At 44.5% G+C, this 16,222-nt stretch overlaps 1 protein-coding gene across 1 annotated transcript in view; it reads left to right on the top strand.

Annotated features, from left to right (window-relative positions):
• The window catches only part of SYNE2 (spectrin repeat containing nuclear envelope protein 2), a 181,127-nt gene that overhangs the window by 149,269 nt on the left and 15,636 nt on the right, over positions 1 to 16,222 (top strand). Inside the window, exons 101-104 of the mRNA XM_032689907.1 lie at positions 178 to 344; positions 12,104 to 12,266; positions 15,664 to 15,851; positions 16,010 to 16,160. Of these exons, the coding sequence (XP_032545798.1) occupies positions 178 to 344; positions 12,104 to 12,266; positions 15,664 to 15,851; positions 16,010 to 16,160 (669 nt within the window). The remainder of the gene's footprint in view (positions 1 to 177; positions 345 to 12,103; positions 12,267 to 15,663; positions 15,852 to 16,009; positions 16,161 to 16,222) is intronic.

The following is a 16,222-nucleotide window of genomic DNA, read 5'->3' as shown; positions in this document are numbered from 1 at the left end:
TCAGTGTGAGAGGGCTTCTTCATTGAGATTTTCTTAAGAGTTGTACATGCTAATGTAGAAACCCCAGACAAACCTGACTTCACATCACATGTGTGGGAAAAGAAACAGACAGTTTTGTTTTGGTTTTACTGTTTTGTTTTGCCCTCTAGTTAAGCAATGTTTGTGTATATTTATCAGGACTGCATGGAAGAAATAAACCTGTTCAGTGAAAATAAGCTTCACTTGAAACAAATGGGCGATCAGCTAATCAAGGCTAGCAACAAGAGCAGAGTTGCAGAAATAGATGACAAACTCAACAAAATCAATGATCGCTGGCAGCACCTCTTTGATGTCATTGGGGCACGGTAAGAAAATGATTTTCAATGTTTTATGTGAGATAAAAGTCAGAGGCTTGTGTCCTTGACCATCAAAAACAGACTGACACGACTTTTCAGTTCTGTTGAAATGTATTTTTGAGAGTCAAGCTGAAGTGAATGCTTTTTTCATAATGACTTGTTGCTGTATTATGACACCAGATGTCTTAATTTACTTAATGGTAGAGGGCAGGGTGTAAGAACTCATATAAAATATAATTTTTATTATGGGAGCTTTGTAAAAGGAAGAGTTAAAGTGATCTCTCTGTTGCATGTGTTGAATTGCAACTTGATTTTAAGGCAGTCTGGTAGGAGTTAATTTGGGCTTTTTAGGAGAGCCTCCTGTTTTAACAAAAGCCTTTGTTTCACCCTATGTCTGAAAGCACAGAATTTAAGAATAGATTCTGTTCTGTCTCTGTAGACAGTCAGATTTATAAAATGATAACGTTCCTTCTTTACGTTCAAAAGTGTATGAAATTTCATTTAATATCAGTGCTATTTCTTTACTCAGTCTCTCTCATAAAAAAACCTGAAAGACCATATGAGTTTCTTTTAAATTTAGTATCTTTTGTATGATGGTGAAATGTAAAATACTACCAGTTGAAATTAAAACAAAAACCTGCATAGTCTAGGCAACGACCTCTTCTTAAAGGATTAAACATCTTTATTATACTTGACAGAGTTAAGAACATCATGATCATTTTAGTATTAGCCTTACTGAGAAGATCCCATTTCATTATTATCTCTGAGTTTCTACCACAGCTTGGCAGGAGGAGGATGCTGGGCTGGTCTCACCCCCTGCTGAGTTTATTAGTAATCCAGAAATAATAAGGCTAACACCAAATTAGTATTGGTCTAAAATTCTCTCCTAAGGTTTTGTTTTGCCAGTAATCCCCCTCTGTGGGCCCTCAGAAGCTCTATTGCTGAGTTTGGGACAGATAAGGCGGGTGGTTTGTGCTGTGACAGTGTAGTGCTAAGTGTGCTGGGCCTTAATCAGGAATGAGATCTGAATTAATGGTGACACATGAGCCGTGAATGATTAAGCAGGAGGTGCCTTCTTAAGGTCCTACACTTTGCAGGTAGTCTTGCAATGGTTGTCTCAAGGTGTCTCTGTGTTTGATCTGGTGCAGGAGAGAAAGCTCCACTTTTATAACAGCACTTTTCCTGTTCTCATCTGATGGTAATGTGTCACTTTTAAAGCACTTTTATGATCATTTGTGTTCTGCTGTGTGTTAGTTTTGAATTGTAGCAATTTTTAAATGCAGGTTAAAACTGAGGTTAAAATGGCACATTCCTACCATTCTTTAGGAAAATATTCTAAAGAACTGATGGTATATTTAGAGAGATTTGGACGTCTTATTCCAGCACTCTGTGACAACAGAACACTTGTTTGTCTACCTGGGATGTCTTAAATCTTTACCTTCAGACAACTGTACAGTGGTGCTTTGAGGTACATTAGTGTGGATTTGCCTAGAGCATCAACAAGGCTGCCAGTATTTGATGTCTAAGTGGATATTGCAGCTACTGGAGAATTGGTGTGATGCTTTATGATTGTTCCTGTGTTCTTAATCCCAAAATGTCTGTCATATGCCAGCTTCTACTTGCGATTTCCACCAATTTCCTGCTTAGCACTAGGGTAATGAACTGAAAGGACCTGGCAAAATGTGATTTTAAGCAGCTCCCTCAGTGGTCCAAGGTTATCAGGCAACCCCATGGGCTCTGCTGCTCCTCTTGGACTTAGTACTAGCAGAGATTCAGTGTATGGCAGCGTTTTGCAGCCTGGGTGCACATCTCCTCCCTTGCCTAATCCCCCTCACTTGGGCTTGGCTCCCAGCTCAGCAGTTCTCAGCTGCTCAGTCATAAATTACCACTAGACCTGTGAGTGTGGGTTGGGATGCCCTGTGCTGATAGACTGTCTCCTTCCTTTTCAGTAAAAAATACAGTATTTATGCTGTGTTGAAAGAGCACATGAAAAGAGCGTGGTGGCAGAATATTTTGGCCCTGCTGGATTGAGCCATCACAATCCAGACATCCTCTCACAATCCCGAACATCTGCCATCACCAGTTTCATTCAATGGACAGTAGGATGGGTTGGCTCCAGGGAGCCCTTAGGGAATGGTACAGGGGCTGTACACCCACTGTGGCCCTTTGGAAGAGATACCGTGGCACTGCAGGACTGCTGCCATGTCAGCACACCTGTGCAAAGCCCTTTTCTTTGAGCACTGATTCATGTCTTGGGCAAGATAAGAGGAATGGAGGAGGTGCCTGAGGGAAGGAGTGCCAGAGGGCCTGGAGGGTTTGAGGATAGGGGAATTCTGCCTGGAGAGCTGTGATAAATTTGACTGTGGTGGGGAGAAAAATCTTATCTTTCTCCTGAAATAATGAAATTAGAAGGTAGTTTTGCTCCTATCTTTTCAGATCAGTAATTGTGGCAAGTGAATTGAAGTGTAAATTTTCTGAGTTTTTAAGTGAATCTGTGACCATTTGAAGCTTTTTTTTGACAAGTATTACAATTCAGCAGTTTCTGTTGAACTCACAGTGATCTGCTGCCTTTATTTGCACCACAGCCCACTGCACCTTGGCTCTCAGTGGCTCACCCACCATCACAGGGGCAAGGACCAAATCGTGCTATGTCTTCATAGCAGGCCAAGATTTGGCCAGAAAGTGAACTACAGAGCCACTGAGTAGGGGGAGAAAATGTATATTGAATAGCTGTGTATTCCAAGCCAGTTCTTCATTCTGGGCACTGAATCTTTCTTGTAGAAAGGCACTTTTTGATCCTGTGGATCAAGAGTATGAAATAACCCATATCCACAAAGGAATCTAATTGAGTTCTGTGGTTGCTAATACTCCATTGCTGACCCTGCAACCTGAGCAGCATTTTACCTTTCCTGTAGCGCAGTGTGATGGCTGTGTGATACCAACATGAAACCAAAGCAGTCTGGAGGCAGTGTATCAATGCAGAGTGTTCCTCCTGATAGCTTATTTCACCTTTTAAAACCAATAAACGTCCTGGGACAGATGGACAAATTAGGTGAGCTCCCCATTTAGTCCTTGAAGTGATTCTCTTAGTTCATGGTGACAAGCTCAGATTTGCCATATGGCTGCACTTGCAGGACTTAACACTTTCATTATGTGCCTGTGCTTGGCTTGTGCAGTGACAAAAGCTTTGCCGCGTGTGTTGCGCCAAGCCACGCTCTGGCTGCAAACTTGGAAAAGTCTCAAAATGTTAATTTTCATGGGATAAAGTAACCATCAGGGCATTAGCATTCCTGGAAAGGAGAACAAATGAATTCCTGTTCAGCTCAGAAGATACTCTTACTAGGGGAGTTTCTCCTGCTGAAGTCTTAGTTGATGGATGGGGAATGCAAACATACTAACAGGCAGAAAGGGAGCCTTGTGCTGACTGTAGAAATGGACACAGAAAGGCTCTTGCTTTTGTTGCTAAAGCAGTAGGAGAAGGACTGCCCAGGCTGCACACGGGTGGTAGACAAGCAAAAACCTGCAGATCGGTCTCTACAGTAGCTGATGTTGCATTTCTGTACCTCTGGGCGTCCTGCAGCTCTTGCCACTGCTGCTAAGCTGTGGAAGGGGGATGCCATTTCTCAGGTGCTCTGGCTGTGGGCACACTGTGATGTGTTTTCTTACTTGGTGGGTCTGGTCCCTGTTTTCAGCCTTGTGGAGAAAGGCAAAGTTTTTGTGTATGTAGCAGGAACGGGTTCAAATGACTACGACCTTTATGCAAGCATGAAAATGCACGGAAGCTAGGAAGGTCAAATGTGCCTTCTCATTCTTTTAAATAGGAATCCTTGGCAACTAGGTGTTTTCCCTGTGTTTGCAAACTGCCAGCTGTCATTGCAGGGTCCAGGAATCTTAAACTGCCACAACCAAAGTCAGCCCTTCCTTCCCACATCTAACTTGGGAAAATCAAGGTGTTTTCAGATGGTTTCTTGTGTACCCTGGGGGACTGAAATTCCCAAACATCCTGAAGCTGCTCAGGTTGCAGAAAAACTGGGAAGACGTTTAAGCACTCCAGTGACATCACTTTGTGCTGTGCTGGGTGTCCACAGAGGCTTCATTGGGGAGCTCCAGTGAGCCACTACTCTGTGATTCCCTCTCCTCCCTGCACCCCTACTGTGGCTGGGTTGTCCCAAAAGCTGCTCGGGCAGCAGTGGGCCTGGTAGGTTTGGGGACTGAGTTCATACCACCACTCAGGTGGTCTCTATTTATTTTCCACTGCCTTGCTTACCCTTTGGCAGGACAGACTATCAGGCACCACGTGTTGCTGTGCTGTCACAGCCCACAGTCAGTGTGGGTGCACTCCAGGTTCAAAGGTCTCTTTGAATTGCTGCAGATCAATATTGCAATAATGCAAGGGAAGCAAAATATGCTGCAGAGAGGCCCCCAGGTAAATGATAACAGCAAGGTCCAGCAGAATCGTACTGGTTTGTGTCAGTACCACTGTAAAATCTCATTCCTGTATTTATGTTGGTAAAAAAACCCTGGATAATTGAAATCTCACTCACCAAGTGCCTGCTTTCTTTCCATGTTCCCTCTGTCCTTTGAGGATTACGCTTTGCTTTGGTGCAGAGGCTGTGACAGAATTCATTATTGTATCAGCCATGATGGTTGGGCTTATTTTGGTTATGCAATGTGTGCCGGGAGCAGGGGGAGCTGGCAGTGCAACAGGAGTCCTTGTTTCCTGCAGGCTGTCACCATTCCCAGTGTCTGCCTGTAAAGCTGGGGGAATTATTTCCCCATTTCCTCAGATCTACCCTTTCAGATATGGTTTTGAATCACCCTGGACCATGATGTTAAACCGTGGAGGTGACTGAGCATGATTTACCTGTGCAAATGTCCAAAGCCCTCTCCCACTGTGCTGTGTCTTCCCAGGCACTGTGTGTCCTACCATGTGAGCGATCAGCAAGCCAATACAGGTCTGCAGGAGATTATCTGAATACTGAAAAACCTTTGATTTCAAAACCATTCTTTGCATTTTTTGTGGGATTATCCTAACTTCTTTATTTTTTTCCTGATATTGGCTGGATGGGGAGTGACTTGTAATCCAAGGTTCTCCAGCTTCCGCCTTTTTTTCCCACCCCGTGATCTCTGGCAGTCATAACACAGAGAAAACATGACAGCGTGTTTTTCCACAAACGAATGATATCATAAATGAAGATTAGGGCTTATTTTGTCCTCCGGCATAACAGGCTATTTGCACTGGAGGCCTTCTGCCTGGTCTGGAAGGTTAAAGAGAGGACAGGTTAGTGTGTGGGAGATTTAATTCGTCCTTAAATACCTGGGATATAATGGTAAAGGCGAGAGAGCAGAATGCAGGGGAAGTAAGGATACCTCTTTGTGCGTGGTGCCTGTGCGTGGATGTACGTGCTCTCGGTTTTTTGGGTTTGCTTCAAATTGACTCTGCTGTAAATCATCCGGGGCTGAGACTCCAGTCCCTCTTTTGCACAAGAAATGAGCACTGCATCCACCTTTCTCCGTGCCGAAGGCTTCAGCTTGCAACCTTTTTGTCGCCAGCCGCAGGCAGCCGCCCCGGCGTGCGCTTCCTCATGTGCTAATTCTCTTGTGTCAGAATAAAGCTCTCGTGGCTTTGTTCTGAGGAGGGATGCGGCCGTTCGCCAGGTAAAAAAAAAAAAAAAACAAGGCAAAACGTCGGGGTTAAAATGAGGGGGGAGAGCTACGGTGTCTCCCCAGCTCGGGGTCGGGGAGGAGGAGGAGGAGGGCGAGTCTCCCCCCGCCACGCGGGATGCTAAAGCGGCGGATAAATAGGGCATCTGTGGAGGAGGGGTTTCCTCTTCCATGCCTGCCTGGTCGCACAGACGGTCCCCCTTGCAGCTTGGGATTTGCAAGCTGAGGAATGGTTTTTTCGTGCGAACAGTAAGTGCGGTGCTGGTGAGCGGTGCGGGTGTGGTGGGTTCTGTGGGAGCAGCGGGACCCGCCGGCCCTGGGCGGCGGCGGCGGCGGGGGGGAGGCGATGCGGTGCGCCAGCGGCTCCCCGCAGTTCTTCTCCCTGGACAAGTGGATAAGTGGGAGAAGCGGCGCGTTAGCAGCAGGAATAGCGCTCAGGGGCCTCTCGCTTGAAATCAGCCGTGTTTGGGGGTTGGCACCCAAGGCGGTGGAGATCTGTGACAACAACCTTTGGACTCGCCGGCGGGTGACGCGAGAAAAGCCTCCTCCGGCTTCACCCGCTGCTCGCTCCCTGTGCGCACACAGCCCACGGACACGGATCTTCTGGCATTGTACCAGGACCGAGAAATGTCCTTGCATTTTATAATAAGGCCTAAAATTTGCCTTCGGCGTCACCTCTCCACATCGGTTCTTTTGTCCCTCACACGGTTAGGCTCCCCCTGCAACTCACTGAACAAAGGTTTCCTGGGTTGTGCATCTCATTTGTTTTACCGGCTGGTAAACAATCCTGTCAGCTGGCAGGGCAGTTTCAGCTCCTCCTCCGAAAGAAACGTACCGAGTCTCTTTTTCTGATGACATTTGTGCTCGTGAAGGAGGGTTTGGAACAAATGTCAGAATGTTGTTCATTCCTTCAGACACTAGAATTTGAATGTTACTGTTTACCTTATTTGAGGTTGCCCCTACCTTTCCTTGCAGCATTTTGACATCTAAGGCAATGCAGTTGGCAGGCATTTTGTAGTTCTTTTTGCTTGTGTGAATACATTTCAGTCAACCTGGAAGCTCCTTCTACTGATATATATTTCCTGAGTAGTTGCTACAAATATTCTGTTTATTTCTGTGGTTGTACAGTGATTCAGCTTGAGACAGCTTAATGGGTTTCTCTTGTAACCCAGTGTGGGCAACTTCAGTGAGGGTTTTAAGACCCAAATCCAATCTCTGGTCAGGTCAGTTAGTCCTTCTGTTCACTTTTGCAGCCAGCTTTTAGTTATAATCTTCCAGTTTTGTTCTTTTTTCTGCCAATTCTGTTTTGGTGTGAAGATTAAGACATTCAGAAACTGGCTTTGTTTGGCTTATCCCAGGCATCTTATGCATGTGTCTAAGTGCTTTTATGAATCAGGGTGTTATTTTAGCTAGGCCTGTTGTAAAGGACAAGACAAGTTTGAGTTTGTTGGGGTTTTTTTTAGACTAGTGGTGATATTTATTGGATTTTTTAAATTACTACTAATTCTTTTGCTTCTGAAGGCATGTTGAATGGTGGCAGGTGAGCTCTCATTGGGAAGTAGGTCTTTTTTCAGTAAACAGTAAGTTTTTCCTGTTTGACCAAATAACCTGAGGATCAAACTTGGTAGAGGAAAAATTCAATCAACAGTGGTGGCACCTTCCACCCTGTGGCTAACTAGGAGAAATTGGTTTCCTCTGCTGCACTTGAACTTTTGTTACTGTTAATTCACCATGTGTTGGGTGATTGGTCCCCTGGACTGGGGTGGGGGGGTGGGATGGGTGGAGGGGGGAAGCTTTTGTCCCTAAACTTGGAAGCTTGTACTGTGCACCTCCACCCAGGTCCCAGCAGGACTGTCTTTCCCTAAAAATGGTCCCTTCAGGATGCATCTCAAAACAGTTCATGAGTTTTCTGTTAGGCAAAGAGCAGGTGATTTGCAAGAATACTTGCAGTGCACAGATATGCATCTGAGAATGGTGGTTGCAAATGTAAGACTTTTATGGATGTAATTAGTCTATTCTACTCTGGGCTGTAGCCAGAGAAATGGCAGTTCCCTGTGACTTCGGTGGAATCTGAGGATGCTCAAGGAGGATGCTAAAGTTTTTCATCATTTTGCTCATTGCTTCAGTGTAGAACCCTTGCCCTTTACCTTGGGATCTGTGTGTGCTGACAAGAGCAGATCAGCCAGTGTGAACATCTGGACAAGGCTGCCCTCCCATTTACCCACTGCACTAGTGTGAACTTCTGTTAGGTTTTTATTCCTCTTTGTCTGCTTAGCTCGAGTTTGAGATTAATGCCTTAGAGCATTAAGGGTGGTCAAATGACTGACAAATGCCATATTCTATCCAGAATATGTAACAGATTAAATTACTTAATTACAGTGGTGTATCTAATGGCAATTGCTAAAAAATTAAGTACAAGCTCCCAATACCACAGTGATGCTGTTTGAGACTGTTGCTTCTAGTGACACTAGAAGGTAAAGACCCACATATTTATGGTGATATTCAAAACTTGAAATTTAGAGTGGTTTCTAAACCAAAATAATATTGGAATGGTGGTGCAAAACACCACTCTTAGATTCTAAAACTGTTGCTTTTTAAATTTATTGAGTGTGCTTTCAGTCATAGAGACATTTATTTACGATCTTCTATCCCTTGGTTTTGTTTTGGACTTCCTTGGCTGTGTTTACCTGCCTATTTTCCTAAGATACAGACTGAAAAAAGATGTTTTGTGGCCTGTGAATTTTTCTGTAATGAAGCTTAGGAATGGGCAGCTGGTAGATACAGACAGAGAAGGGGGTACAGGGAAGCAGAGATGAGCCTGAGCAGCACAGCAAACTGCAGATCAGCTGTGACATCAGGTGCTCCCAGTGTGTGCATCTCTTGCAAGTCGCCAGAGGGACATTTCCAAAGCACTAGTGGGAAACATCATAGATTATGCAGAGAATAAATTCCCACCGGATACAGTCAGGGACAGTGCAACAACTAAGCCTTGTTTTCCTCTCAAGTGACCTGAAATCATGCATGATTAACAATGCAACAGTGTATATGTTTGGCTCAGACTCTTTCTCTGGCCTGGCTTTTCTTGTGGCTCTTCCCTTTGGTAGTCAACACAGCGCTTATATTGCCCCATCTCTCCGGGGAGAAGCGTTCCTGAGTCACTTGTCTTTGGTGGGCCACACTCCCCGAGGAGTCAGAGGCCCTGCTGAGCATCGTAACCATCAGATCCAAATTGACTGGTGGGAGTAGGGTGAAGGAAGAATTAGTTCTCCTGGGTAAATTACTGCCAGCCTATGATAGCACAGGAAAATTCTGCAGTGACATGTTTATTGAGTACCACTTAATAGAAGCAGAACCGGGAGCAGGAAGATTTATATAGCAGCTGTTTGCTTGGGAGCCAGATGCTGTCTGCATACAGGGTTGAACTTGGGAGCAGAGTTCTGAAAAGAGCTTGTTAAGGAAAGTGAGAGCAGCTCAGTGCTTTGTCATCCGCTGGCTTCCTCTCTATCAACTGCAGCAGTGGGAAGCACAGGCAGTGCAAAGGAGCAGAGACAGCTGCTTTGCACTTTATATCAGTATCAGTGGCTTTGTGAGTGCAAGACAGGAACAAGGTGGACCATGGACTTGGGCCAAGTCCTTCAGGCTGGCTTGCAGGGTTACTTCAGTCAGACAATACTAATTTACTTTTTGGAGAGTGCAGAGTTGTTAAATCCCTTCCAGTGGAGGGATTCCAGTGGAGGACTGTGCTTTTCTCACCCTCCTTGTAAAACAGCTGAAAGTACTGCCTGGTCCTTGTGGGACAAGAGGTAAGGGAATGTGCTTTCCACACTGCTAATCAATATGAGACCCCAGGTTTGCCGGCTGTGCTCTGTACCTTCACAGTAACCAACAGGACTGAACAAATCCAGCAGGATCATTCCTACATCTCCTCCACAAGTGCTTTACCTTAAATCAAGTGTCTAGCTGACGTATGTATCCTCTTTGATTACCTTAAGGTTGCTAATAAGATCAGTTGTTGCTTACAGAGTGGCATATTCTTTATGGATTAGCTGTCCTGCATATCTCCTGTCATTGTATCAACAGGCCAGCTGCAAAAGCTGCTCGATTACAGGCAGTTTGGACCCCTCTCCTCCAAAACTTGCTAGGATAGTTTGGCAGCAGGCAGGACAGTGGGCCAGGAAGCTTCCCATTTTCCTCGCAAGGGAGAGGCAGGTCCTTTGCATGAAGCCACCATGTAGGTACCCTGTCAGGGCACTCCTGTCTTGGGTAATCTGACTCTTCCTGCACTACATGAGATCGCATCCCTGTGCCCTGCCCCAGACTCAGCTTGCACAACACCGGTGTTGCCAAGTACATCAGGGTTCATCTCAGACTCCTCAGCACTCCCCTGCATTTTGGGACATACAGTGATCCCCTTGTACAAACTGTGCTTGCAGTCCCACTGCTGGTTTTGTTTAGCTGGTGACAGTTCCCAGCCACAGTGGCCAATGAATGGGAAATGTCTCAACCTTTTTGCAATACACACTTTAACTTTTTGCACTGCACTTGACTTAAATAAAGAGGCTCATCTGGGTAGTTGCTAGAGCAGGCAGTAGCTAAACGCTTAATTTGTAAGTTTGCATTAATAAAATCACATGCAAGGTCCAAAAATCCCTCTCAAGGCAGAGGGACATAACTAGAGGTCAGAGGGCAAGCAGCCAGGAGAACAGCACAGGGAGGCAGTGCTGGCTAGGAAGTGGGTTTTCCCTGGGACATGGGTGGAATGATTCCACCTGACTTTAGCATCTGCAGTGTTGATGTACGACATTGGAGTTCATGGGGAGAAACGTGCTTTTTGGTACAGTTCATCTCTCCTGGTTATCTGGATGTTTAAGACAGGTCTGATAGAAATCATTATATTTCTTTTTTCTCCATTAACTACCAAGGTCTAGATGGCAAGCTCTGAAATAAGTCTGAAGTCAGAAGAGTTAAGTGTCACTCTGGTGTTGCCTTTTTAGTAATTATTTTGGGGTAATTCCAATAAATGAGAATTTCAAGGAAAGATTTGAGAGCAGTGAGGTAGTTTAGCAGATATTCCTCCAACATATGGGGACAAATTTTCCAAAATATACAAGTGTGCTACTTGCATAATTTGAGGGGCTGATAAGGAGGGTTGACATGGTAATATGCTGTCAAGGCTGGAAATAAAGAAAAGATTGTCTGCAGTTTGAGAGCTGTACTACAAACAGTGTAAGAAAAGTAGATAATCATAGTGGTTCATTGCTTGTCCACTTCACAAATCTCTCTACCCATTGCATATTCTCCTCCTTCAGGATTGTTTTTTAAATTCTTCACCCATCAGGAGAGTCTGGCACATCTCTGCGTGTCCCAGTGTGGTGTTTAGGGGACCTTTTAATGTGGTGCTACAAGCTCTATAGTGGTTGTTGTTCAGCCCTTCTCCTCTCCTGCCATCATCCAGAAGGTAGAGAGGCACTGGTGCAGGTTGTCTGGAGAAGTTGTGGATGCCTAATCCCTGGAAGTGTTCGAGGCCAGGTTGGATTGGGCTCTGAGCAACCTGGTCTGGTGGAAGGTGTCCCTGCCCATGGCAGGGGGGTTGGAACAAGGTGATCTTTCAGGTCCCTTCCAACCCAAATCAGTCTATGATTCTTTGATTTGCCCAGGGTGTTGAACTGGTGGTTGGAACAGATCCTGCCTCTGTTGGCAGAGCGGTACCTTTTGCTGATTAGTATGGACCTGTTGATTGCTGAAGCAGACACTGAACATGATTCACAGCAGGAAAATCAGACCATAGATACCCATTTTAGTTTAACCGTGGCACGTTATGGTACAAATTCCCACTTAGACAAATGTCCACTAGCAGATGAAAATTCACCCTGCTCATATAGTTTCATTAAAGCATTCACACAAGACCATCTTGCAGCTGTAGAGCAGGGACCTGCTGAGCCAATTTAGGTAGGTTTTGACTAAAACAAGGCTCTGATTTCCAGGCAGCAGCTTGGTCCGACAGTTAAGTGCTTCATAAAGCCATGCCTGTCATCACCTTTTGCAAACGTCCTTTCCACTGATTGCCGACCTTTGTAACAAAATATTCTTCCTGATTTGCTTAGGGTGAAGAAACTGAAGGAAACATTTGCTTTTATACAACTTTTGGACAAAAACATGAGTAACCTTCGCACGTGGTTGGCCCGGATTGAGTCTGAGCTTTCCAAGCCTGTTGTTTATGACATCTGTGATGACCAAGAAATCCAGAAGAGACTGGCAGAACAGCAGGTGGGAAATACCAGCAGCCAGAGTAAATGAGCTAAAATGCTGCTGATTAGTCCTGGTTTAAAATCATCTGTTTCTTTTCTTTAGCTAGCCCTTCTAACTCTTTGCTTTTCATGGCATGTTCCTGCCAAGATGCGTTACGTGGAAAATTTTTATTTGCTTGCAGTGATTTCAGTGTTGTGTTGAACTACCTTCACTTCCCCTTCCCCCCTTCACCCAAGGAAAACATGCAAAATACAAACAAGAGCATTTTAAATTTGCTCAGTTGAGTACAGCAGACTTCCTGAGGGCTAGGCAGGGCACAGACAGTGGGCAGAATACATGAGGATGACTTAGACTGACAAGGCGTGAATGCTGCTCTCCTGCAAAGTGGCTGTGACTGATTCGAGTGCTGTGATTTGATGCTTTGCCTCACTCGTTTCTCGTCCCCTCCTTGCAGACAGCAGAGCAAGCTTGGCAAAGAAGGATGCTTGAGCTTTGGAGGGTGGACTTGTGCAAACACACCTGTGGCTGAGGCCTGATCCAGTCGGCAGGCCCTGAAGATCTCTCAGGGTTGGGTGAGATGGTGTGTGAATCCTGCTCAGGCAATAAGTGTGAACCAACCTCTGCACTGCTGGGTGTTGGATGAGTGCGGGTGGGCATTTATCCAAGGCAGTGGCTCACCAGGGAGGCTTAAAAGATAAACTGGATAGTCCTGAACTAAATTTCTCTCACCAGCAGCCAAGGAACAAAAAGGAACTTCTCCAAAACAGAGACTTGCTCGTGGAGTCACCCTTTGCTCAGGGCTGTGCTATAAGTCTGCCCAGGTTCAAAGTGCTCCACTGTCATCTGGCCTTTGTGTTGAACAAGATTATTTGCCCTAAAACTAAGGGTGACAAATAAATCTGTCAAGCTTGGAAGCTTTATAGCATCTACCTTTAGGAACACCTATTGGTATCCTTCTCATCCTCCCCATCTTTTCTCTCTGGCTTCTGCTTTCATGTCTGAGGAGCAATCCCTGAGTGACCCAGACCTGAGGGCTGTGTTCTCTCCTGCTTCATAGTGCTCTCCTTGCACTCATGTCCCACACATCACAGGAAGGCTCAACTCCTCTGTGACAGGAGTGGAAGTGGCTCCCACTAACTCCACTGCAGGAGCTGGCCAAACACCAGAAGCCTTGGCCCTGTGCCTCTGATGGTTTCATCTGCATTGTGCACGATCATGTAAACAACGAGATGTTTTCTGCCCGTCCAAACCTTTTGCATTCTCAAAAGCAGTGATAAATTGCCAGGCAGAGCAGAGCATTGGGCACAAAGGAGTTGTGTCCAAACTAATTTATTTTTATTATGAGCATTCAAGTTTCAGCTGGCTGTAAGAGCCATCATTTGCTGCTCAGAGCTACTTATTGCTTTGTTATTTGGATTCTGTTTCAAACATAGACCCCTGGGCACTTCCAGGCTCCTTCTACTGTAACTTTTTAACAGGCCGAGTATGAGAAGATTGTGCTGACTAAAAAAGACCACGGGAAAAAAAAAAGCCTCTTTTGCTCTGCATTAGAGAAACATTTATCTGAATGCGACAAGTAAAAAGATCTTTCCTGGTTTTATCTGAACAATTATTTCAGCAGGAGCACAGTGATGGTGAGAAATATGCCCTACAGGCTTCTTCTATTTGACATACATGACTGGAAAAGCATTACCTGTTCAGTCTTGAATAATGATATTTAAAAGTGTTGTGCATCCACAGAGATGTTGTATGGCATGTTTGTTCAATTCAAGGATAAAGATTACAACATGAGTAATAATAATTTTAAGATTGCAAAGGTGTTTCACTAATGCAGAGATCTAGCAGTGTGTAGTCTGTTTAAGATCTCTGGGCAATGCTGTGCAGAGTTGAAGGAAAAGTACCTTTTGGGGCTCACTGTATGTTCCTGGCCCCCTTACTTAGGTTGTGTTTGTCTCACTTAATACAATCGAGGCATTTGGAAAAGAGCAAGGATTCTGCCTAGGGTTATTCCATGAACCCAGGCATAACATAAAGTAATGAGCAATATTATCATAGTGCAAGTTAGAATTAATTTCTGATCTGTGGTCAAAATTCTCGTTTTCATTAATGCATCTGTAAATCCAATGGAATTTAATGAATTCAGAAGAGACTCTCCAGGTACCAGTAGTGGGGTAGAGCCTGCTCCCAGCTGTAGAGCTTGTGTCAAAAAGACCCTGATGCATCTGGCTCAGAAAACATCTGTGAATCCTTAATAACCTGTAAAAAAGTCTGTTTAGCTCCTTCTGGCAGTCTCTCATCCATGTAGAGATTTTTGCTTCTACATTCCTTAAAGCTGTTCATTACTACAAATTCCACAAGCCATATTACCCATGTAACCACTGAAGATTGCCACTGGGTGATACTCAACTCCTTGCAGCTTGTTGACTTCTGGGAATATCTTTCTTCAACTCCTTCTGTATTTACTATAAGCTGTATCTGGTTTTGTTTGTTCTATTCTGGGGGTTTTTTGTGTTTTTTTTTTTTTTTAGGTCTAGAGCAAAACCGATTCTGCTTCATATGTTCACTGAAATCAGTAATACCATTTAGTGATAGTTCCAGTTCACTGTTGTCAGAAAAATATTTGTCTGTGTTTGTTATTCTAGTGTTATTCAAGCAAAAGTCTCTGTATCCTTCATTAGAAAGGCCAGAAATGGATTCAGAAAACGGAAATGTAGTGGACATTGTCATTTTATTAATATTTATAGTTGGTAGCATTGTACAGAGCTACCTTTTCTATAAGAAATGTTTAGATAAGGATTTTCTTCCTCCCCCGTCATTCAGTTACATTGACTTTAGTAGTACTGATGGGTGCAGAATGAGAGGACAGACTTCCATGCCTCTGGAGAAGAAACCTGTAGTGTAGATTAGACAAAAGGTCTTCGCCAGACCCTTTAACAGTCTGTCAAAATAGGAACTCTACAAGAAGGAATAGGAAAAGTAGTGTAACACCAGGTACTTGTGTGCTGTGTTTCTGTGTTTCATGCTAACAGTCTGTGATCATACAGTCACTAAAATACACATGCTGTACTAGGAGTTCTCTGACAAGTCTTACAGTGCAGTAAGCTGATATGAGACAGTCACCTTGTGCTGTCAGCACGAATTTATTTATGGCATATGTACGGTTTGGATTTTGAATGCACATTGAAATTGTCCAGACTGTTAATGAGAAGATTGAGTTTAGACTGAGAAACCAAAGCTGGACAATCCCTTTTTGTGTGACAGTTTTGTCCTGCTAGTCTGTTTTCTGATGCTAAATAAGCTCTTCCTGACACACAAACTGCTCTTTCCCCATCCTCTACAGCATTTCAAGAGGGTATGTCTGAAATGTAGCCGCCCGTGTTTCCTTCCACTCAAGCTGTTCTTTTGCCCATGGCAGGATCTGCAGCGAGACATAGAGCAGCACACGGCAGGTGTGGAGTCCGTGTTCAATATTTGTGAAGTCCTGCTGCACGACTCAGATGCTTGTGCTAATGAGACAGAGTGTGACTCCATCCAGCAGACTACCAGGAGTTTGGACAGACGGTGGAGAAACATCTGTGCCATGTCTATGGAAAGGCGAATGAAGTAAGTCTCTTTTCCTTACCCCTCCCGAAGAAGCCTGTTGGCAGCGTTTTGAAGAAACGCTGTAACTTTTGCCACAAGCTGAATTTTGAAAAGGAAAAAAAGTAATTCAGAATTAATAGTTGGCTTGTAATAAAACCTTTCCATTTTTGCTCTCTCAGAATCGAAGAAACCTGGCGTCTGTGGCAGAGGTTTTTGGACGACTATTCTCGCTTCGAAGATTGGCTAAAATCGTCTGAAATGATAGCAGCAAGGCCTAATTCTTCAGAGGTTTTGTACACACATGCAAAGGAGGAGCTGAAGAAATTTGAGGTGAATTTTCTAACTTCCTTTCTTATGCTCAGCAGCTGGCTGAATGATCAGGCTGTTGAGTA

The sequence above is a fragment of the Chiroxiphia lanceolata genome, chromosome 6 (assembly GCF_009829145.1).
Source record: "Chiroxiphia lanceolata isolate bChiLan1 chromosome 6, bChiLan1.pri, whole genome shotgun sequence".
Lineage (NCBI taxonomy): Eukaryota > Metazoa > Chordata > Aves > Passeriformes > Pipridae > Chiroxiphia > Chiroxiphia lanceolata.
This window is presented reverse-complemented; position numbering and strand designations above follow the sequence as displayed.